The sequence below is a fragment of the Alosa sapidissima genome, chromosome 15 (genome assembly GCF_018492685.1).
Source record: "Alosa sapidissima isolate fAloSap1 chromosome 15, fAloSap1.pri, whole genome shotgun sequence".
In the NCBI taxonomy this organism is placed as follows: Eukaryota; Metazoa; Chordata; class Actinopteri; order Clupeiformes; family Clupeidae; genus Alosa; species Alosa sapidissima.
In genome coordinates, this window is record NC_055971.1 from 25,935,578 (window position 1) to 25,961,313 (window position 25,736).

At 41.7% G+C, this 25,736-nt stretch overlaps 1 protein-coding gene and 1 long non-coding RNA gene across 3 annotated transcripts in view; one reads left to right on the forward strand and one right to left on the reverse strand.

The window, feature by feature from the left end:
* Positions 1-275: 275 nt before the first annotated feature.
* Positions 276-25,736, forward strand: part of LOC121683533 (uncharacterized protein C14orf132) — a 34,735-nt gene continuing 9,274 nt past the window's right edge. Inside the window, exon 1 of one of the 2 annotated variants that reach the window (XM_042063173.1) lies at positions 276-357. In XM_042063173.1, the coding sequence (XP_041919107.1) occupies positions 328-357 (30 nt within the window). In that variant the 5' untranslated portion in view covers positions 276-327. Of the gene's footprint in view, positions 358-25,027; positions 25,065-25,736 lie in introns of those variants that run through there. The other variant, XR_006022814.1, reaches the window with a different exon arrangement.
* LOC121683537 lies at positions 10,480-18,980 on the reverse strand. Its single transcript, XR_006022818.1, has 3 exons — positions 18,969-18,980; positions 12,302-12,306; positions 10,480-11,451 (listed from the first exon to the last, which is right to left on the reverse strand). It is a non-coding gene; the product is annotated as an uncharacterized LOC121683537 (long non-coding RNA).

The window sequence follows — 25,736 nt, forward strand, 5'->3', positions numbered from 1 at the left end:
CATCTTATATTCATTGAGTTTTCGTCCCTCAAAGTTAAAAGGGAGAGGTTCTGGGGTAGGTGTAAGGAACAGCAGAGTGTCAAAGAGTTTAACTGTCAAAAGAAAACTAGCATCAATAATTCTGTAAGGTTGCCTTGCATGCCTGCAGCAAGTATCCAGCCCGACCGTGACAGTGAGTTGAAGATGAGGCTACACATTCGCGCTCCGGCAATGAAACGCGCCTGAGCCCCACAGAGGACATCTCAGAAGATTTTTCCGTGAGGCTGTGCAATTGTCTACATTCCCTCTCAAAACCAACCGCATATTTCATCGACTGTGAAACGGGTGATGATGGAGTTGTCACTAATGGCTGCACAGGTAATAACTAAGCATCTACTGGTAACCGAATAGTCAGAAAGCTTCATCGCCCACACATTCAGCAGTCAGTGTTTAGTGTATGAAGACTTGTGCGATCTGTGATTTCACTTTGATCTGGGATTAGGTCGGTTTAATGGATTTACTAGTGTGTAGAGTCACAGGTGACATCTGACACACGGTTCGTTATTCTCATGCACTGTGCTGTAGGCGATGCTGTGCCGTGCGTAAACTCTGAAGGGATTGCACTTCTGTTACTGAACAGTGGACTTCCACGCTACCAGAAGGAAATACAATGTTGTCGATGATAAGTAGATTAGATGTAGGCTAGACATCGTCTAATGAATTGACCAAATCATATCGTTTTATAAGTCGTTCTACTTTTTGTGGACATTATAATCCTTGCTAATTATCATTAAGCACCTGTAGGATAGTTTCTCTTCTACTCAGGTTATTGTGGCCAGCAGGCTTCATTCACAAGCATTGATCGTCATATCCAAGCATTTACAGATATTGACCTGTACTTTGTGTTACAAAGAACATCCGGCGTTTTCTCTTAGGCTACACCGTTCTGTTTTGGTCTACATGTAATAGTTGGCATCATTTTTCTTTTTGTTTTCTTCTTGATTCTGTTGTTGTCAGGTTTAATTTAGGGCAAGGGTTTAGGATAGAGTACGCGACAGTAGCCTGCGTTTTCTCTGGAATGCTTCTGGTGTCAATTTCGATTTAATTCGATTGCTGAAAAGCTTAGGACTTTGCGCGCCTGTGTGAGTGTGCCTGCATGCTTATTAGTGATGTGTGTTACTGCGTCTTTGATCTCGCCTTAACCGTCTGTTTGATCATGGGGAGCCCCCAAATGACTTTGCAATTTCAACAAATTTCACAGTGTTTGAAAATGTAATGATGGCGCGACTGTCGTCTTTATTCCTACTGTTAAATGAGCAATACCGCGGAAGGGTGCAACGCTGCACCGAGGGACAAACAAACTCATAAAAAACAGGCTCAAAAGGGGTGAAACCGAGTTCCCGCATACCCGTGGGATTCTATGTAACAGTTTCAGCAAACAAGCTTGTCTGTTAGGTTTGCCCATGTTTACCCCGGTCGCATCACATTTCAAAAGCAATTGTCCAAGGATTGACCCAAAACATAATTTTCGGTTTGTAGCCGCCGGCGAAGGTGAAAATGAATTTGAAGATTTCCCTCTGCCTCTCTTAACTTAATAATATTTTTTGACATATATGTGCTGTTTTGACCAGGACAGATTCTGGCTCTGGAATCTGCAAATGTAGGAGAAATAACTGAAATTGAATCTTAAAATGAGATGATTAAACGAAAATGACCAGGCACATGGGTGAACTATGAAAAAAGGAGAACGTGTGTAAACAGCACAAAAACGCTGACTACAGATGGGCAACTTTATTTATTCATATATGTTTTTCTTTTTGTAGTTTGAATTCATAGCCTGTTGCCTTGAGGTTAAGGGTCCTGAAATCCGGTACCATACAAGAGATTTGTTCAAGTTATAGCCCAGCAGTTCTATATATTATCTATGTATCTATATATTTTATACTGGTGGAATGATATGACAAATTACACCTGGCTGATCATGCCCACACAAGTATATATATAATATTTATATAATATAAAAATATAATATTTATATATTTATGGCCCAGCCTGACAGGGATGAGAGATCTTACAAAAATCACTGTTACGGCATCACACATCCACCACTCAGTGTGATCTGTGTAATGTACGGCCCTTGGAGGCACTGAGAGCCCAGTCCAGCCCAGCCACCCTGTGGCAGAGATCCAGTTTCCAGCAACGCAGCTTAGCGATGTGTAGCACTGCCTCATGAGCCACTCACTAGGCATCTACGCACTCAGACAGACAGTTCAGTGCAGAGAGGAGAGGAGAGGAGAGAAGAGGAGAGGAGAGAAGAAAGAGTGAAGAGGAGAGGAGAGGAGTAGAGGGAAAGTAGGGCAGAGGATGGGAGATGACAGGAGAAGGAGTGGAGAGTAGGGGAGAGGAGAGTAGAGGAGTGAAGAGGAATGGAGAGGAGGAGAGAGAATAGGAGAGGAGAGGAGAGGAGAGGAGAGTAGAGGAGAGGAGAAAGTAGTGTGGAGAGGAGAGGAGAGGAGAAAGTAGTGTGGAGAGGAGAGAGTGGTGTGGAGAGGAGGGGAGAGGAGTGGAGAGGAGAGAATGGTGTGGAGAGGAGGGGAGAGGAGAGAATGGTGTGGAGAGGAGAGGAGAGAAGGGGAGAGGAGTGGAGAGGAGGAGAGAGAATAGGAGAGGAGAGGAGAGGAGAGAGAATAGGAGAGGAGAGGAGAGGAGAGTAGGGGAGAGGAGAGTAGAGGAGAGGAGAGGAGAAGGAAGAGGAGAGTAGGGGAGAGGAGAGTAGAGGAGAGGAGAGGAGAGGAGAAAGTAGTGTGGAGAGGAGTGGAGAGGAGAGTGGGGGAGAGGAGAGAAGTGGAGAGGAGAGGAGAGAGTGATGTGGAGAGAAGGGGAGAGGAGAGAATGGTGTGGAGAGGATGGGAGAGGAGAGAATGGTGTGGAGAGGAGAGGAGAGAAGGGGAGAGGAGTGGAGAGTAGAGGAGAGTAGAGGAGGGGCAAGGAGAGGAGAGGAGTGGAGGGGAGAGGAAATAAGAGGATTCTTCTCCCTCCACAGTCACTGCTGAGCATGTTGGGATGTGTTCTACTTCAGTGAGCCCCCCACCCAACCCATCCACCTACCTCCAGGGCATAATAATCCCTACTGATTTCCACGAATGGGGGGGGGGGGGTTGTTTGTTGGAAGCCCACCCTAACTCATGTGTGTGTATGTCTGTGTGTTTATAGTGTAAATGTGTTGTGTGTAAGGCCCCTCTGTCACACACACACACACACACAAATGAACACACACACATGTACACACACACACAGTTACACACCCACCCACGCACACACACACGTACACACACATACACACACACACACACACACACACACACACACACACACACACACTCATGTCCAGTACAGCAGACATGTAAGGCGTCTCTGCTTCATCCCCTCCACATTAGCTCATCTCCAGAGTGTGTTTACATCGCTCTGCTGTTGCAGGCTTCTTTCCCCCATTTCCTCTCCCGAGAGCATTTAGCTCAAGCCCTCGGCCAATGATTCGTCCACTCAGATGTAGCTCTCACATGCGGGATGCACTTGCCCCCTGATATTTTCAGGGTCAGTGTTTTTGCCAGATGATATAGCAGTCCAATCTGACCAGTGACGGACTGGGATTAAAAAACGGCCCTGGCATTTTCAACAACCAGTAGCCCACACGGGGACGTGCATGCACGCGCGTGCATGTGCTCGCAACACACAGATATAACGTCACATGCACGGATATAACAAGTTTGTAGCCCCATTGGTGATGAACTCTAACTTTAATATGCATAAAGACTGAACCAAGAACATTGATATATCAATGCACAACTCCAAAAAAATTAATGCAATATGAAAATGAAAAAAGAATATCCTAGAATATATGGATTTCTATGTAACGTCACGAAAACATGCGTGCGCAAGAGGCAGAAAGCACCATAGAACAGCAGAGCAGTGCTCTCCATGAAAAGAACAAAATTATTTTTTGTGCTGAAAACTGCACCAATTCGAAATCACGATGGTTAGAGAATGTTCAATATGTTCAATATCCCTAAAGGAATGCATGTCTTCGCCAAAAATGATAAAATACGATGTTAATGCAAATGAACGGCAAACTCTGAAATATAGCCTGAAATGAGATGTTATTATCATTGAGATAACAGGGGACCAGGGGTATATAAAAAATTATGATTGTAGCTTACAGCAGCCGACTATTTAATTGTATAACGTTGTGGCACCAAGCGTCTTCTGCCCCACGGCTGCGCGCGAATGTAGTTTTGTTGATAAACGGGAAACCCATCAGAGCAGCCGCTCCACAAACATGTCTAAATTAGTCATGCAGTTAACAAGGTGCGAAGGAGCTTGCTCTTCTCCGCAACCCTGTCTATCACGTCATCAGCATAAAGGCCTCCAAATTATCCTGTGACAATCGTGTCCTTAGATTCTTGATGAATTTAAGAGTGGAAAAACTCTGTTTGCATGCCACTTGAGTACATGACAGTGTTAGTAGGAATTCATTTGCTAACCATATATAGTTGTAGGCACAGGTAAAGAGGTTTAACTGCTGGAGAAGGAAATAGCAACAGATTGCAAAATTCTTGCAGGTAGCACATTTCTTGCTCATCAGGTTTATTTCTGTGTCTTATATCTCCGCGGCATCATCAAAGTCCGACGCTTTGACATACTCGTTTAGAGGAGACTTTTTCAGACTGTCCCAGTGCGTGGCGAGATGTGTCAATGTAGATTTTCAGCCGTAGCACCTTCACTGAATTTAAGCAGACATTCTCTTATGTTTCGAAGTGCATTTGGGGGCAGTTTATTAACTTTTATAAGGGGAAAATTCCAAGGATCAAGGCATGCTAGATCGGCAATTCCCCGTGCTGAAGGAAGTAGGCCTAGGCTAGACGCATTCGGTTTTGAAATTCCCAGAAGTCATTGCTTCATGTAGCCTAACTTTTGTAAACCAATAATAAAATAAAAGATACAGGCAGCGTATTCATTGTATTCCAATTTCAAACAATGCACTTTTAAATCATTTGATTGAATAAGGTTACAAAATAATGTAGACTGATGTAAATATTGAGGGTCACCATGACTGTAGTGTAGAGGCTCATGTCTGGTATAAATACTGATCAGTTTCCTTCTATGAAGGAGAAAAAGGGAGTTAGAGATAAATGGCTTATTCGAAGCCATGTAACACTATTGATGCTTGGTAATGGGCCGAGAGATATTGTAAAACTGTCTTTACGATAAATGGGCCGTGCAAACCCGACAAGCATTGCCGCTCCGTGATTGGCCGGCCCAAACGGCCTATGAGGTGCCGCGGCCCTTCTGTCATCTGCCCAAATGCCAGACCATCCAGTCCGTCACTGAATCTGACCCAACTTTACTGACTGTTCCTCTCGTTCATTACATCCACCATTGGTCGTCAAGCGTGAACAGGCAGAATGTTTTTTCCAGTACCTCAGATTTGAAGCTGAAATTTTGTATTGTACTATATAGTTTTTGTCATTTTAAAAAAAGTATAAATATGACATTTTGAAGAGACAATTAAAATGTGATTTTGCCTGCATTTATGGGTACTCTCTCACCCAATTGTCAGGCTGTTCACTCGTTTTCTTTGCTCAGTTTTTAGCCATTTATTTATTTTCCAAGCATTGCCTGACAAATGCATAAAAATAAGCAGCACATATAGAACCAACATGCCTGGAGTTCTCAGAGACGCCATTATCCTTCCACCCATACAGGCCTTCCATTAACATTCTCATTGTTGACAACAATAACCAGCACGTAGCACAAGATCCTGGGTCCCTGCACTGGCAGTCCTGATGGCCCCCATGTTATGAAATTGAATTAGGAAATTAAAATACCCAGATAAAATAAAATATATTCCAGACTTCTCAAGGGCCCTCTCTCCCCCTTGGGCTCCTACAGTATAATCAGTAGTGTTTTTACCCCCAGTCCGAAGCCCCTGACAATAACTTCCAATAGCAGCTTCCATGTCTTGTCTGTCTCCCCCAGTGATCCTCTGTAATACTTAGCTGGCAAGAGTTTCCATATCCTTAGCCCTGTCTCCACTCTGTGCCTGGTTTTTATTACCATGCTACATCATGCTAATGAAGTGTATAAAGTAGGGCACATGCATGCATGTTGTTAGCATCTGCCACAGTGCAAAGGTGATGATGTATTTATAGACGTGCCATCTCAGACGCATGAAGCTGCTCAGGAGGAATGGGGAATTAAAAGGGTTTTATTCGAGCAAACAGGCTTTCCCACCCAAGCCATGATTTTGGATGGGTGACAGAGAAGCAGTGCTTTAGAGGTGATTCAAAGTTTAGATGTCTTCCACAGAAGAGGGATGTTTGTTTTGATAGTCTGTATTTGTTTCTCTATTTATTTTACTAAATGTTTGTTTGTTTGTTTGTTTGCATGATGAGCATGTGATGATGAAAGGTCATGATACATGATAGTATACAAAAAGTTAATTTTAAAGCATTGGAAAGATTCAGAGGCCCCATCGCTACAGCAATGGAAGGGTCTAATGAAGTACTATTTAAATATAGAAAAATCAATGTTTGAAGATCGGAACAAAATACAACAATTTAACAATGTATGGCAGAAGATATATGAAGCCTTGTAAATTAAGTGGCTAAGTAATAAGAACTAGGTATGACGACTGAGAGCGGGAAACCAAACGTGTGTGTGTGTGTGTGGGTGAGTGGAATATGGGTAAATGGTATATGTGGATGAGTGGAATATGGATAAATGGTTTATGTGGATGAGTGGTAGCATGGAGAGCAAAGTATGTGTATGGCTGGGAAGGTGTGTATGTGAATGTATGAGTACTGTATGAGCATGCATGAGTGTGGGTTAAGATCCTGTGGAGTAAAGGAGTACTGTTACTAGTACGATTTGTATTTTGATACTGATATGAAGTTACACAGTATATGCTGGTATATGTATTAAAAAAAAAAAAAAAAGAAAGGTCATGACACCATTTTTTAAAAATATATGACTGACACACATGGAACACAAATGTCAAACTATGCTCCGCCATGGAAGGCGTTTTGCATAAAAACAAAAGAATGTCACTGCCATTTCTATCGTCATTTGTACAGGTGTCAGTAATGCTTGGGATATTTGTATTCCATATATAATAAGTGTAGTTTGTAAGTGAATCTGGATTGTTGTCTCATGGCAACAGTTGGAAAACTCATGCAAACTCATGCTTTTAGCCTTTTCACTACTGAACGGTAGGATGACATGTCCACTCCGGCATAGTCCAATCATTGAGTCACGAAAAAAACAACCACTTTGTGATTTTTGGTTAGGCTCCTGTCCTATCCTTTGACGACAAGTGCAATTGCTCAGGGGTAGTAGTTTCAACCATCAAACTTTTGCACCCTTGTTCACCCTTTCTAGAAACACCAAATCTAAGAACCATGATTCTAACTACAAAGGTTGCGACGGAAGTTTGTCAACTAAGCTTTCCAGAAACGCACCTCTGAACGGTTCAAATGTTGGTTTGCGAACGGGAATAGAACTGGTTCTCTGTCGGTTGAAAAGGGCTATTTGTGAGCTAGTCTTAAACTGTTGTGTGTTTCTGTGTGCTAGTCCTAGACTGCTGTCACTGCGTGAGTCTGCGTCTGAGCTAGTCTTAAACTGTTGTGTGTCTCTGTGTGCTAGTCCTAGACTGCTGTCACTGTGTGAGTCTTTGTGACGCATCAGGCTGGGTACCAGAGGGCATCTGCTGAAGTGATTTGGTCTTTGTCTTTGGCAGTAATGCGTCATCTCCAGGTGTGTGTTGCTTGCCATCGCCAAACTCCATCTGAAGAGCTGCGTGACTCACCTGAAGACGTTTGACCCCCATGCTTAACCTGCTGGGTGTGTGATAGGGTGAGCTCAGTCAGTCAGGAACAGCACAACAAGGTCTGGGAAAGGACTGGCGTTTGTTTTAAAAATCATGGGTGATTTTATTCATGGTGAAACCGCATGAGGTGGTGAACAACATAGCATTGCACTGTGTCAGTGTAGGCAGTGGAGACATGTAGACTGTCCATGTCATTCACATCTCTGTATTGTTGCAAACAAAATGCTCCCACTTCATTTACTGTTTTGTTTTTGTCACATCCTGCAGTTGCTCTGGTCTATAGCTCTTTTATCACATTGTTTTCCAGAATACAAAGGACAATTGCAATATAATTCCCGTATTTCTTTACTAGAACAGCTCTTTATGGACTTCATAGAACATTCATTCATCAATTCACAGACTTTTAGAATGCATCAGGGAACCTTTCCACATTTTTGGGGAGGATTTTTCATAAGATGGAAAACTAGAAAGACAAGAAGAAATTGATTGGATTCCCCATGGACATCTGAGCTGCCTCTTTTGGTCAAATAGGTTGGCATAGTAATAAACACAGCTTCATGGCACATATTGTTTCCAGGCTTTGACTTGGTTCAGTCCTAAATATTTATATTAGTATTATTATTATTATTATTATTATTATTATTATTTGTATTTTTCATGTTTAGTTTATTTTGTCAGGGGCCATGCACAGTTCAAGTTAGCTATATAGCTAATTTACATTGATTCTAACTCACACTTTAAGTTAGAATCAATGATTAAGCCCAGATACTTAAAATGATCAACAGTATGTATCACCTCTCCCTTAAAGCGATGGTTCGGAGTGATTTCACCCTAGGGTCCTTTGCACCATGACCCCGAGCCAAACACCCTCCCAGAACCTTTTTTCCCTTGGTCGAACCCTGGTCGAGTAGCGCTGTCAGAAACTAATGACGTTCTGCAGTCGTAATGGAACCAACTTTTATCTCGTAAATTACCCCACTAATAATGCCCTGAATGATACGAAACTTCTACAGTAGTACAACTATGACCTTTAGTCCAATAAAGAGGCATTAGAAAGTTTGTAAGTGCACCAGGAGTTTTAAGGAGTTTATTTAAATAACACTTGCCTCTCCAATATTTCCTATATTTGGCTCCGCCTCCTGGCAACACACAAGCCATTAGATGTCCCAAATTTGACAAACTAGTTTGTTATCATCCCATGTATCAAAATATGTGCCACATGTTGGTACAATCTTGAATTAACTGGTGTAATCCTATCAAGGCCTGTCTGACCTATGCAAATTATGGCCATCTAAACCTAGGGTTAGCATTTCTAACTTGCATACCTCATAAACAGACTAAATTTGGCATGTGACATCTATCTATGACATAAAATATACGAGATAAGTAAAATCACACCTCATACATTCACAGACTCTATAGCGCCCCCTAGAAATCTACATTTTCCAATCTTTGGCTCCGCCTCCTGACAACATACAAGCAGCTGGAGGTCTCAAATTTGAGAAACAAGTTTGTTATCATTCCCTGTATCAAAATATGTGTCACATGTTGACATTTCATAAAATAATGGGTGTGACACTTACCTAGGCCTGTCTGGCCATATGGGTGTCTCAAATGTAGTTTCTGAGTATGTCCGGTGCATCAAACTTGCCATGGCAGGTAAGATCAGTGAAATTGGGTTTATTTCAGCACAGCACACCTCTGTGTATCATAATCAATCAAAATATGGATGTTTTAATGGTTTGTGTTTGATTTAAGAACTTTTGTTGGTCATATCTGTCAAAAATATGCTCGCTGAACAGCCATTTCTGAAGATTTCTTGTGCATCAAACTTACCATGGCAGGTAAAGTCAATGAAATTGGGTTTATTTCGGCACAGCACACCTCTGTGTATCATAATCAATCAAAATATGGATATTTTAAAGGTTTGTGTATGATTTAAGAACTTTTGTTGGTCAACATCTGTCAAAAATATGCTCTCTGAACAGCCATTTCTGAAGATTTCTTGTGCATCTGTAACCTGCGTTGTGTTGAACCTGCGCGATTCAGCCCTGCACACGCCCGGACTCGAACCCGTGAACAGCAGCACCTCGGATCGGGAGGCGAGCGCGCTAACAATTGAGCCAATAGCCCAGGCTACTGGCTCGCATGCCAGCAGCACTCTTGAGGAGTCGGGGAGTGAGGTTTACCAACGTTCCACAAGCACAGCTAAGCTAGCTGGCATCCGTTACACATCAAACTTGCCATGGCAGGTAAGGTCAGTAAAATTGGGTTTATTTCAGCACAGCACACCTCTGTGTATCATAATCAATCAAAATATGGATGTTTTAATGGTTTGTGTTTGATTTAAGAACTTTTGTTGGTCATATCTGTCAAAAATATGCTCACTGAACAGCCATTTCTGAAGATCTCTTGTGCATCAAACTTACCATGGCAGGTAAAGTCAATGAAATTGGGTTTATTTCGGCACAGCACACCTCTGTGTATCATAATCAATCAAAATATGGATATATTGGTTTGTGTATGATTTAAGAACTTTTGTTGGTCAACATCTGTCAAAAATAAAAGTAGTAAGAATAAGTGTATGTGCAGGATGGATATAAAGAGCAGTAGAATATGGCTATGTATAACTGTAATTACAGTATGTGCATTTGTAAATAAATAGAACACTATGGGTGGGATAGGGTATTGGGGGCTTAGTTTATTGGGGGCTTAGTTGATTGGTTGTCACCGGGATGCAGAGCTTGAGTCCAGTAGGGTGACAGCCGCAGGAAAGAAACTTCCTCTGAACCTGCTGGTTCGGGACCAGAGAGACCTGTAATAATAATAAGACAATCATTTTCAAGACCATATAGAAAATGCTGTTGCAGTAGTCCAGTCTCGAGGTGATGAGGGCATGGATGAGAATGATGCATTGTTGAGCCGTCTGGTCACAGTAACACAAGACCCATCCTGTCAGGCTAGGCCAAAAGTCCTGTCACCGGAATGATGTAGAGGACTCTGAGACAGTCATGTGCCGCCTTTGACCAGTGGTCACAATACAGAGGACCCCTGGCCAGTCAATGAGCAGTGCTTGACAAGCATCATGTGTAGAAGACCCATTTTGCAAAACGATGTAGACACCCATCTATTCTCAGGAGCAGTCCTTCTATAGCTGGCGGGAACAGCTGGAAAAAAATTCCCGGGCTTTGCCTGGCTCCTTCCTGGCCTGTGCCTTGCTCTTTCCTGGCATGTCTGGTCTCACTATGTCTTTCTGCTTTGGTGATGAGCCTGACAACAGCTGACAACCTGGAAATTAGAAATAAAAGTGTACATAGAAAGACATGTTAATGATGACTGATGACTAAAGTTCACCTATACAACACAGGCCTATGCCTTTAAAATAGTGTGCCAAAGTATTTCAGGAGGTGGAAGACGGCCTAATTAATGTTAATGGATTGGTTTAGGTGGTTGAATCAGCTGTCCCTTAATAGTGTAGGCCAAAATGTATGAGCTGAACAATTTGTTTCTCGCTCTACAATATGGGCCTATGATATGCCAGAGTAAGTAGGAAAGTGGGACATGTCTTAATTGATGTTATTTGACATCTAGGGGCTAAAGGCTTTCAGAAAATATATGGTTTAGGTGGTCAATTCAGCTGTCCCTTAATAGTATAGGCCAACATGTACCAGTTGTACCATCGGTTTCTCGATCTACTGTACAATATGGGCCTATGTACGCATTCCTATTTCATTGTATCACTACTGCAATTCATAGACATATATTGTATATAGGTGAGACAAGGGTAAAACTGATGTGGGTATTTATTCAAATACTAGAATAGCAGGCTACTAAAATATAATTCCACAACTTCAAGTGTCAACACTGTAGTTTTGGAGGAGTATTTGTAGTTCGTATGCAGGAAAATGCAGTATAGGCTACTTTGGACTTTGGAAAATACAGTATAGGCTACTTTGGATAGAAATGTTGTTGTACTGCTTTGTTTTTCAGAAAAACGGTAGTAGCCTATAACAGAATTTGTCATATGAATTACCCAGACCCAAAGAAACAAATAGCTTATTACATGAAACAAACTGACCTGCTTATAATTTAATGTCAAACATGTCAACTAATTGAAAAGATTGTATCACCATCGCACTCATTTCGATAGTTTAACCATAACGTCGTGAACAATAATTTATTTGGTTAATTATCACATATTTGTCCACGTCTTTTACCCTTATAAGACATTGAATTGTACTAAGAAATTGCACTGAATTCGCGTGATTCTAGTCATTTTACAGCATGAAGGAGTTTTGGTCAGGATAAGTATCCCTATTTTGTTCGAAACAGCAAAAAACAACACAACAACATTATTATTATTTACTAAATTTACCCCACATGGCTCTCGCTCTACGATGCGTTTCCACTTTCTTGTGGTGGCATGTGTCACATGACCTCTACTAAACAGACAATAAGACAGACACGGACAAGAAGAAACAAACGATGTTGGAGTTTTTTTTTTTTTTGGTGTGTTGTAATTCCACAAAATGGATGATATCTATTTAAAACACAGTTACGTCTTCTCTAGCTAAGTTATTATTAGCATAAATTAGCAACAATTCTTTAACTCACCGTCTTCATAGGCTACGTATCACGTTAACTACTTTGGCAAACTACATTGACCTATCAAGTTAGACGACCGCTGCTTTCATCTGCATTTATATTATTGCCTGCTTTTAATGCTAGAAGCTCTCCGAGGTCTAAACGCAGGCGCACTGATAACAACGTGCTACACTGCTAGATTGCGCATGTGCATTGATCGCTCGTCTGCCAGATTTTAGTGGATATCGTACGGATTTTTTGGTCATACTTTTAGTACGATATCCTACAAACTGTTTCATGAGGATACGTTGTTTGAAGACGAATCTAGGTGGCTCCGCACAGATGTCTTTTAAGGCAGGGTCACTCTGGAGGATATGCCAATGCTTTTTACTATGGTTTTATTCTCCCCGCCATTGGCGAATAGCGGGTAGAGAAGCAGATTTTAGGATTTGATTTATTCTTAATTCTCTTATTTAACAGGGAGGATCGGTCAACACTAAGCGCCTTCTCCCAAGCATTCTCAATATTTTCTTTCGCATATCCCTGTTGCGATAATCGCTGCGCCAGTTGAGACGCTTTGGACATGAAGTCTTCAGTGGAGCTACAATTCCTTCTCACTCTAAGGAATTGGCCCGTGGGGATATTACGAATCAAATGTGCTGGATGGTTGCTATCTGCTTGAAGCCGAGTATTTCTTCTCAGCGGTTTGTGATAGATTGTCGTTTGCAGTATATTATTAACATCTTTCACAATGGTTAGGTCTAGAAAGTCAATCGAGTGAGAGTCATGCTCCATAGTAAAAGACAAATAGTCAGTGCTAGAGTTGGCATAAATTAAAAAGTCATTTAATTCATCCACTGTGCCTTTCCATATTAAAAAGATGTCATCAATGTATCTACGCCATAGCGCGATCTTAGAATGGAAAGGATTGAGATTAGTAAGTATATACTTGTCTTCCCAAAGGCCCATTACCAAACAAGCAAATGATGGCGCGAATGCGCTGCCCATCGCCGTTCCTTGAAGTTGTAGGTAAAACTTTCCTGAATATTTAAAAAAGTTGTTAGAAAGTATTAGTTCAACTAAGTTTATCAGAAAGTCAGAAGGAGGTAGAATATCTGCAGGGCGTTGTTTAAGATAATAAGACACGGCTTGTACACCGATGTGGTGTGGTATGCAAGTATACAGGCTTGTCACATCCAGAGACACAGTAAGGCTGTCTATGCTGGACACAATAGGACGTAAAGGTGGATCAATTAAGCGTTTATGGATCTTTGGCAAACCATAAAACACTGGACATAACGGGTGGTCTTTAACTAGAAAAGCTTTTTCTTTGTCTGTTATCCAACCTCTTTTAAATGATGTATCAATAAATACGTCAATCATACTTTTTATGTCACAAGTAGGGTTAGAAGGCAAAGGCTTGTATTGTTTGTCATCTTGTCATATTCATTCTTATGGAATTCTACTTCTAACAATAGACAGACGTCAGACGGGTGAATGAAAAGCTTTAAAAATCGTTTTTGGTGCAATTGGCCTTTTTGAAAGAATTGTCCGAAGAACCGTTCCACCTCAGAGGAACCAGACGCCGTCCTGGGGCGTGTCTCGCTCGCTGCCTCCCTGGTATCCTTGTGTTTTCCTCCATCATTGTGAGGTAGGCTATGCCTCAGGAGTTTTTTTTGCCTGGGGGTGTGTGTGTGTGTGTGTGTGTGTGTGTGTGTGGGGGGGGGGGGGTGTTGTGGGGTGTGCACATGGCGAGACATCAATAATGGAGGTCGATGAGTCAGAGCTCTTCTGGGAGAGAACCGGGGAACGGGATGGTTGATAAAGCAATTACCGAGTCGTGGGACTCTCTCACGGCCTGCACTCGGCTGAGAGAGGGCTCCATGGAGAAGCGTAGCACAAAGAAAGCGCCAGATGGGTGCAGAACTGGCTGCTATTTCCTCATTAATGAGTTTCTCAGTTACTGCATGTCCTTTGGTGACATTTACAAAGTCTTACTTTTATCAGAGGGAAAAAATAAATACTCTCATGATTGATATCTGACAAAGTAAACAAAACTTTTCTCTTGGTTTCTTTTGTAAATTTAGCAGCATGAGTTGTTTATTTATTCATCCGTCCAGCCATTTCTTTATTTGTTTGTTAATTTATCTATTTTTGTATAATGGTATGTGATGGAATTCTTGATAAATATATTTTCTTTGTACTTTAGTGGAAGTGTTCTTAAAAAAGTTAATAGTTTACGAGAATATGCCACATTTCTACTTCCTGCAATTTGCCTCTAGTTTATTCCTTCACCTCAGCTCCCAAAGGGAGCCATTACACGCAGTGATGTAATGAAAGCTGACAAAGCTCGTCATTCTCCGACATCACAACAAAGAGACGAATATTGACTTTCTCTGTTATCTGATTATTTTTTTGTTTTTTTTTGTCCTTAACATCCCCTCTCCATAATGGAATCAATGTATTAGAGCACCACTGGGAGTGGATTGCATGAGAAACCCGCCCAATTACACACTTGTTTGTGTGTGTGTGTGTGTGTGTGTGTGTGTGGGGGGGGGGGGGGGGGGGGGGGGGGTGATGAAGCAGGGGATAAAACAGCAAAGGAGATGAAGTGGGTTATGTAAGTGGAATCCCTCCTACATTAGACTGTAGGAAACCCATCATTCCAGGCAGGCAGATCCAACGGCTTGTTTTGCTTGTTTTGCTCACGGAAGGAAGAGATCAAGCATCCCCAGGTCCTCAGGCCACAGCATCTCACTGTGGTGAGAACGCACACGAGAGCATCCAGCAATCGACCGGAAACACTCACTCAGTGCTTGAGAGAACAGGGCTCCCCAGGTCAAGAAGAAACATGGGAATGTCCACGGTGTAGAATAGAAAAGTTCAGAAAAGTTCATTTATATTTAATGATCCAAATAAATAAATAAATAATATATAATAATGCTGTCATCATAATCATCAAGTCAATTTCAACTTGAGGTGACCTCGGAATTCTGTAGAGCTCGGAATTGTGGAGGCACGGTGTTGTCAACATTTTTAAAAAACAAATAGATATTGTAGTTTTCATGAAATTGTAGGGAACTATTCATGTTTTAAGTAATGCAAGCTAGTAATGCAGCAATACTGTCACAGAACAGAGTTCTTTTTTTATCATTATTATTATTGTGTAAAAATCAAGAATTTTAATGACAAGAAGGGAAGACTCACCCTCCACTCATAAATGCCGTAGAAGTTTGCAGATGTTATCACAGGGGTCCTCTGGTTGATGACCTGTGTGGGTACTCATCAGCTGTTGGGTTAATTAAGCACCACTGTGCTGCTAGCTGGGATAGGGCTCTTAGAGGATGTGGTGTTATACCATTTGCATATTGATGAGGCACTTGAGTTGACTTGTGATTGCGTTCCAGAAAGATGCAGATGATCCAGAATGGTGTTGTAGTTTATCCAGCACGGTGGACACATCTAGCATCAGAGCACAGCAAACAAATACAGCTCATGTATATTTCACTCACACAGGGGTGTTGTGTCGCAGGGTTAAATTTGGAATGTGTTGTTTGGAAAGGAATGACAATAAGACAGATCTCTCTCACACTCCCTCACACACAAACACACACACACACACACACACACACGGACCTGTACACACTCACAAAAGCTTTTGTCACAGCTACAGATGGTGCCTATGGAGAGATATGATGTGTGGCAAAGCAAAAGCAGACAGCTTTTCATGTCTCTGCTCTTTCATTACATAAACCTGGAGAGAGAATGCGATAAGCAAGAAATTTTTCACATCTCGAACCCCCCCCCCCCCCCCCCAAAAAAAAAAAAACAGAAAAGAAAACGTAACACACACTTTCATCTTCACCTTTCTGCCTTGCACACCTAACTGCAGCTGCTCACCTGGGTGGTCGTGGTTGTGTGTGATGTGATGTGTTCCCCTGTGAAAACACCTCTGATGGAATAACAAGGACGTCCCCCCGCAGAGGGCTCATGAATCAGGTCGCGGTGCAGGGGACACCCTCACCACCCCACAGACAGGTCGCGGTGCAGGGGACACCCTCACCACCCCACAGACAGCCGCCTCGCAGCTCGTCCATCATCGCCGTGTCCACGCAGGCTGTTCTCTCCGTGCAGATGGTTCTGCTCAGCATTCTTTTGCAGAAATCCACTTGCCGAAATAGTAGAGTAGACAGATTTGGCCACATTCCAGCCAGATCTCCATCGCATTCTACTGTAGATGGATCTTTGCCGCATTCCAGACCAGGGCCAAATCTGTTTCCAGTCACTTACTGGTCTCACTACATTTACATTTATCCATTTAGTAACCAGCAAATGGACAGTACAAAGTCCATGCATTCCAACCCAATATATCAATCCATTTTGAAACTGTTACTGCCTTACACTTTTCACCACCTTTCAGTTGAGTGACAGGAATAGCTTTGAACACACTTTAGATCCCTGCTGAATGTGCTGGTGTTAATGTTACTATTGTCAGCAGCCAGAAATGCACAGAAGCAGATGTGTTGGGGGGGAAAACAATTCTGTTTGCTTTTAGTTTAGTTTTCCACCCTTCAAATGAGACTTTTTCCCGAGAACCCCCCCTACAATTCAGTTGTATGTTCCCCTCATGGTTAATTAGTCAGAAAATGTGTGTACGATAAGAAAAGTGGAGCTAAAACAGGGACTGAAATGTGGGGGAATCCTGACTGGGAGTTCTGCCTGACTGATAGGACAGGTATTTTTAACCCTGGCTCTCCCAGAGCAGGCGGGTCTGGGATCAGCCCTGATGTTCTCCGTGTTGTTAATTAGAATCAGGCGGAGGCTTTAGGGGCTGGACCCCAACCGCTAAAACTTCAACCATCACGTTACCACAGACAGGCTCATTTTTCAGTCCAATTACGAGAATTTGCAGAGTAAGGCGGGGAATTCATCCCAAACCCGCAGCTCTTTAAAATGTGCATTTCAACAAAAGTTATTTCAATATATAGAGCATAGTTTTGCAAACTGTGTCGGTAGGCCAGAGGAGCAGCCCTGGTGTGCTGCAGGAAAACCCCAAATATTTAATAATAATAATAATAATAATAATATAAAGTTGTATGGGTTATTTCTATTAAAGGAGAATTCCGGTGTGATATTGACCTAAAGTGTATCGAAACATGATACCGAGTGTGAACGTATGTCTCATAGCCCATCTCGGCTTGTCCCCTGCACTCCAAAATCTGGCGCTAGTTAGCCGATGCTACCAACATCTTTTTCAATAGTGGTGCTTCGGCATCGGGCTAGCCATGCAAATAAATCACTGTTTTACACCCATTTACGAGGCTCAATGTATCTCCACACTTCATTGGTAGACTTCCGAGGGCCCTGACATTTAAAACGAGACATTGAGAACTTTGAAAAAGCACTGGTAGTTTACTTACAAGACGATTTATACAGACAGTATCTTCACGAAGTTTAGCGTTTGCAGCCATCTTGAATTTAGTCACGATAAGTCGAGCAACGAGTAAGAATGAACAGCTATGATAAGGGATCAGATTCCAAAAATAATTCAGTGGAAATGCATGGATTCCAGTTGCTGCTACTGGAAGAAACTGGAATCCATGCATTTCCAATGAATTATTTTTGGAATCTGATCCCTTATCATACCTGTTCATTCTTACTCGTTGCTCGACTTATCATGACTAAATTCAAGATGGCTGCAAACGTTAAACTTCGTGAAGATACTGTCTGTATAAATCGTCTTGTAAGTAAACTACCAGTGCTTTTTCAAAGTTCTCAATGTCTCGTTTTAAATGTCAGGGCCCTAGGAAGTCTACCAATGAAGTGTGGAGATACATTGAGCCTCGTAAATGGGTGTAAAACAGTGATTTATTTGCATGGCTAGCCCGATGCCGAAGCACCACTACTGAAAAAGTTGTTGGTAGCATCGGCTAACTAGCGCCAGATTTTGGAGTGCAGGGGACAAGTCGAGATGGGCTATGAGACATACGTTCACACTCGGTATCATGTTTCAATACACTTTAGGTCAATATCACACCGGAATTCTCCTTTAAAGGTCTCATTCACTGAGAAACCGTTTTTACTTACTTTCGAAATACTATAGCTCACTCCAAGTTGCATATGCATGCTGCACGTGAAAATGATCTTCTACCCCCATTGCCCGCATTAGCCAATGAAAGAAAATACACGGAAAAAGAAGCGAATCAGAAAGAGCCCTTCCCAATGAGGCCGAAGGGAAACTGATTATTCATGGCCTCGCCCACCTTGGCTTGTGACCGCCTACAGGAAGACTGGAAGATTTTGCGGCTAGGGGATTGTCTCTCTGCAGCTAGTAGGAGTTAACAGCAAGTTGCTAACATGGCGGAAAAAAATCGTGCCTGTGTTATTTGTGGCAATAACACATCAACGTTGCATGTCTTGCCTTAGAAACATGAGTTGAGGAAGAAATGGTTCGGATTTATCGTTGGAACACCACCACTGAAGTAGTGCAACATTAGTTCTGTGTTCCAATCATTTCGACCACAGTCACTGCCTACAGTTAGAAAGTGGTTTTGCATCGATGTTCTGAAAACCTGGTTCTGTACCGTCATGATGATCGACCACCAGCTCACAGGCTGTAAGTACAAACAAACTTTTCCACCTAACGTCTGTTACAAAATAGCATGTTCATATTCTTCACGTTAGCATGCATGAAAAGGGTACAAGCTAGGCTTAGGCTAGCCTATATTACAGGAAGCTACACCAGGCACGTAACTGAAGTGTTCTGTTCGCGACGTGTAAAATCAGAGAATGTCTAATAGGAAGGGCTCTGGTCAAATCCATTAGAGGAATGGTCTATTTTCCCGAACGTAGCCTACAGGCCACTAACACGCCAGGTGTAGCTACTTCCATTGATTAGGCCTATTGGAAGCTAATTGTTGCAGTAACGTTACATAACGCGAACTGAATGCTTCAGTTACGTGCCTGGTGTAGCTACACTCATAAGAAACTGACCACACTACCCAGAGATTTAGCTTGTTGAACCTATAATCTTCTAACCTAAGTGTTAAACCACAAATAATAATATTAGCAACAATATTTTCTGCTGAACTAAGTACGGGTATTGTTCTAGTCTAAACAGGGAAAATCAAAAACACAATACCCGTGCACTATTAGGCTAAGTTGCTATCACTAGAGCTCAGGTATTTACACTTCAGTCTAATTTATGTCTTCTTGCCATTACTACATTGACCTTTGTAGGCCTACAATGATGTTTTGTTTGATTACTTGCTGTTTACTTAGTGTTTTGTATGTCTTCCAGAGCACATCCTCATGTCAGACTACACAGCTTTCTAGCCTACATTAGGTCATCACGTTAGAAAGGTTTGTGATCTAACTTTTATTGTTGTCTTTCTAGAAGTCTTTTTCTAGTAGGCTAATACAGGTTCTTATGTGCTCGTCAATGTTTGGGAAAGTCAATTCATGGATTTCTTCAGGTCACTTTCCACAGGTGTATAAAATCAAGCACCTCGATTATGAATGTAGACTGCATGGTGCTTGATTAATACACCTGTGTAAATGGACCTGATGAAACCCATGAATTGCATAACAGATAGAATTGATATTACCGAATGTCTTCTTGTGGGTGTGCTACTTAGTAAATCATACACCTTACCAGTCACTAAAATATTTTTGTTTCCATTGTGCCAGTACAGTTTTGTGTGAGATAGTGAATGTCCTGTGTACTATTAGTATCTTGTAACTTGACAGTAATACACATTTATTTACTTTAGGTACCCAAACAGAATACTTCATGAAAAGTATGAGTATTGATACAAGCACTTCGGATACACCATGGGCATGGGGGCCTGCTACCTCTACTGCCATCAAGCCTGTTCATTCAAGGCCAGCTAGAAGACCTCGGGTTGATCAAGAGGAGGAGGAGGATGAAAGCGACATCTCCACAATAACACCTGATGGCTCCACCTATGGCCCAGCGCAATCAAAGAGCAATGTAATAGAATCATCACAGCCAACGAATGTGTTTTGTGTTTTGTCCCTTCGGATCCCCAGGACAATACAAGCCGAAACAGCAACTCAGACCTTTTTCCCTAAATAATCCCAGCACCATCTTACAAAGGATCTGTAGGCCAGATGTCTGCATCGTCTGGCAAAAAGAGGACATTGTTAATTCTGTGCATAGTTTGGATGTTCTTGTTTTGTGTTTGCATTATTTTAATAGACTGCAATATTACTATTTGTCAGTGTTTCACGGACCACCTAGCAAAAAAAAAAAACACTAGACCTACTTCAACAGTATATTACACAATAGGCCTTCTCACTGAACCACCTTGCTTGTTGTCTTTGCACCTTGCTTATGGTGTCAGAGGATTCATATGATTTAAACTGGCATAGGTTACATCAGTGTTGCAGAACTGTTTGGATTTACATACAAGTTGGTTCAATATTGCAAACAACTCATCTATTATATTTTACCACATCTACTTGTGGAACACTTGAGATAGCTTGCGGACCACACTTTGAGTACTGCTGTATGTAAATATAATAAAGTTATTTATTGAAAATTGACCTGTTTTGTATTTGTTTTAGGAGTTTCATCAGTTTTTGTCCCTTTTAAGCTAAAAGTTTATCTTACCCTTCATATCTTCTGTCTCACAGAGGGCCATAGTTGTCATAGTCGAATGTTTAGTGCATTTTTAAGGGAGTACATTATGCTAAGGCAGACTGGTTCTAATCCTGGGTACAGGGTCATACAGACAACAGGGGTACTGGTGTTGCCCATTTGTCTAACCACGAGCAATCCCCTTACGAAAAAGTAGTATAGGAATCTTATAGTATTTGGGACAAAATATTATAGTAATCTTATAGGAATAATTGGGACATACTGTAAAAGTACTACTAATAACTATAATATCCTGTAACCGCTATAGTTTTCCTATAGTAGTCTTATAGTACCTATAGTATGTCCAAATACTATAGTATTCCTATAAGATTACTGTAATATTTAGTCCCAAAATACTATAGTAGGCTACTTTTTCTGTCATACGTGACAGAAAACAACTTGAGTAGGCTAACCTCTGCCATTGTCAGGCTATCAAAGCCATAGTTCTCATTACCGGAGAAGCACACATTCTCTGCTTCTGTTGGCATCTGGTACAATTCCAGCAAAATATAGCTAGGTAGGCGTGTTTGCATTTAGATCTATATATATATTGGGCTATGACCAAGTGGTCTTTCAATGATAGTATCATGGAATTCAAACCATAACTATCTAGCTATTCCGATAGCATTAGCAGGCTAGGTCAGTGGCTGAACTGCATTTAGGGTGCTTACCTGTGTTGTGAAGTAAAATATCTACAGGAAGATTGCAAAGACTTTTGACTGTGTAAAGAAATAGGTCTTTATTTTAAAACGTTTCCAACTGTTTATTACTTGAAAGCAAGATGACGATTGTCACAAACGTTTACCTCTTTTAGGAGAAATTTTCATGAAAAATTTTCATGAACATTTTTTTTCAAAAACAAAATGAATTTTTTTCAATTTTCATGAAAAATTCATGACTAGAGGCGAAATCCAGTCGTTCCTCCCCGCCCACCTTCCCCACCAAACTAGAACAGCATGAAACAGACGCAGGACAGCATTTTTTTCACCAAAACCAGCTCACAGGGCATTCATCAATACTACAGACCACTGCAAAATTAATGAAAAAACGATGAGATGAGACCTTTAAAATTGTATATTCTCTGCATATTAGCAGCAGTTGCATTAGAAGCTTCAGTGGATCCCTTAGCTACTACAGCTAGCCACAACAGGAAAGAAAGCAAAGATGGCTGTAAGCCTCACTACTACTAACCTAACATCTCTAGTAGCACTACTTACAACTAGTCTTGCTGATAGCACTTACCACCGGACTAGAACTGACTCTCGATTGTTTAAAAACAGCACTCACTGATGTACCTATTCTTATTGTACTACACCTTTTTTTTTAAATTGTCCTAGAATTGTTGAGAGTGCTTTAAATTGAATTGCTTTAAAAAGCTTAAACTGTTTACCATGTTGTTAGTCGCTTTAGTTAAAAATGTGTCAGCCAAATGTAATACAATGTAATGTAATGTAACATCATTAAAGGCAGAGATCAGCACTTATAGTATAGCACCTATAACCTAGCATGTCTAAAGCCTAACATCAGCACCTTTGACCTAGCATTGCTAATGGATTGCAGCATTACATCTAGCATTTTAAAGGCTGAAAACAGGGCTCTCAAGTTTTGAAGTTTGCAAGGAGTGAGACTTTGTTTCTGGGGGGGGGCGTGGCATTGGCACAGTGCTACGCCCCCTCCCCCCTGATCGAAGTACATGAAAGTCCTATGTCTGCTTGAACTACTCGTGGCGCCACGCCCCCCCATCAGCAGACCCACCCTCCCCATGTCCCATCAACCCAGCTTCATGAGAGAGCACAAATTCCATTATTTCAAACACACTGTTTTATTTATTCTAGAACCCTATAGTAAATAATAATAAATAATAATAACGCATCACTGCAAACCTCAATCTGATGCAGGTTATGTAGACCAGCCTTTCTCAAACTTCTTTGACCTGAGGCCCAGTCATGGCAGACTTTGGGGTCATAGGGCTTATCTACACGTACCCAACCCCACTCCCTCCGAATCAAATTGTCATTATCATTATCACAATCATTATTATGCCTATATTGTTATACATGCACTTTCACTTAAATGTTTTGTGACATGCACATCAGAGGACTGCTTTACTAATGTAAGATATAATTAGTTTAATTGCTTTTGCATGGTTGCATGATGCTTGCATAAGAAGAATACTTCTCAAAACAGCAACAATGATATGGGTGCTATTGTTTTGGGATGTTTCCCTCATGCAAGCATCATACATTGCTAGGAAATGGAGAAAAAAATACATGTTTTTTAATGAAGTTTAATTTAAATGCCTGAATGTAAGGATTCAGGAAACACAATACCAGCTTTTTTGGCGAGCAGATAGGCTTAAATCACTGATCTGTTGATCTTTAACAGATAGAAAGAAGGCTACAATAGCTTTTGGCCACATTATATTCAAATTTGACTATACAATACTCAGTGCTATACAGTGTATTATACAGTCTCTGCTGTGTTTCTATGGAAGTTCCAAAAATCAACGTTGTTCTATTAAGTGTCGTTAAACAATTAAATAGCATTCAACAGGTTGAAGCGGAGCTTTGATACCAACGTTATCGATTAGTTTCAGTTTCTCTCGCGCAGACGCCTGCATTGAATGAACGCTCATACCACCACTTTATTGTATGGCTCCATGTTTAATGACATCGATAGCAGAAACGTTTGTTTTCTTTTTTTGTCGGTCCGCGGTATCTTGATCAACTGCGCAGCAAATTATCAGACGAAGCACCGGGCCTAATTTCACTCCAAGACACCGCGGACCAGCAGTCTCCACGTTGCGGACCCACATCAAAACAAAACTATTTCCTGATTGGTTGAGAAATCCTATTTTCTGATTGGCCGATAGGTTAGTAACTGAACAGCAGCTCTCTGAGCTGAATGAGCGCACAGACAGCAACGTTGTATGACACGTTTGTAAAATATAGCCCTTAGATTTTTTTGTGCGGGCAAGTTAATAATTTCTCGGAGTGAGAAATGCCATGTGTGGCGTGTGAGCGTGTGAAGTCATTGAAATGCGTGTGTCTCACGCTCAATGCGTGAGACTTGAGAGGTCTGGCTGAAAACAACACCTCTAACTTCAAATCACCAAAGGTTGGCAGTAACATCTTTGACCTCACATCACAAATGGCTCAATAGCATCAAATGGCTCAATAGCATCGCCTCTGGTCTTGTGTTATCTTATCTTGCTGCATATGATCTGATCATACTGCTCCCCCCCCCCCCCCACTCACACACACACTCCCACTCTCATACATGTACAGTAATGTTTGCTGGATTTGCATGTCTGACTGAAGATGACAACCCCCCCCCCTCTCTCTCTCACTCTCTCTCAAACATCACTGAGTGGATGGAAAAGAAAGGTAAGGTGGAGGGGCTGTGGTGTTTGTGGCCGGACACACATCACAATGCTGAGCTGGGACTCAGAACAGGTGGGTGATGACAGCAATGTTTGTGACAGCAAGGATGAAAGGTTTCTGTGTTCAGGGAGGGGTGGGCTAGTGGAAGCTAGCAATCATCAGCCAAGGCTGACCCTAATCTGATTATGGCTGCAAGCCTACAGACAAATTACAAGTTCTCTCTCCACACACACACACATACACACACATGCACACAACTACACACACACACACACACACACATGCACACAACCACACACACTCACTCACACACACACACACACACACACACATTCACTCAAAGATCTAGGCAGATAGTCTCTTGGTGAATAACAGATACACATGGAATCACACATGCTCCCCCACTGCGATGTGGTCCAATCACTACCGAGCACTCTGTCTGCACTCTGTGTGTGTGTGTGTGCGTGTGAGAGATGTACTGAGTGGAAAGCTCTGCTCTCCTGTGATCCAGAGTGTTAGGCACATCCTAGGGCAGCAGACTGAGGGGCAGAGCTGCTTTCACAGGGCACAGGTACTCTTCTTTACTTCCTTCTGTTTTCTGTTTCTGTTCATCAATTTTTTTTTTTAGCATTCTTTTCATCTTCATCTTTCACTCATACTTTACATCGCTAGGCAACGATGCCAGGACTAACTGTCACCCCAGCCGCTTGTTTATCTGTCCCCTTCTGCTGCTCTGATCTTGTTGTATTGGCACAGAAAAGGTATATATATTTAATTAGATGTCAGACATTTTTGTGTTGGTTGTCTGGGAGTTGATCTGAGTATAAAGTAGAGAAGGAGATCTCAGCTAGTTTACTTCTTTTTTACTGACTATTGGTCCACATGTCAAGCTTACAGGTTCTAGAACAGATCTGAGGGGTATACTACAAAGGAAGGTTAAAAAAGCATGACGTAACCATGTAGCGTAACCAGGTAACTTCAGGAGAAACCAATGATCTCCAAACAACACGTCTCGTTAGATACAATAGCTGCTCAGGGCATTGTTGTTTTAGAGATCAGCGGTTACTCCCAAAGTTACACAGGTTTGCCAGTTGCTTCGCTCTGTAGTACAGCCCTCTGCACCTGATCTGTTGTTGTTCTTTTTGTTGTTGTTGTTTTAGACCTGTTCCACTGATTCAAGAGATCCGACACCAGATTTGTTGTAAATCTCTGCGTGTACAGTGTATGTGCAGTAATACATCTG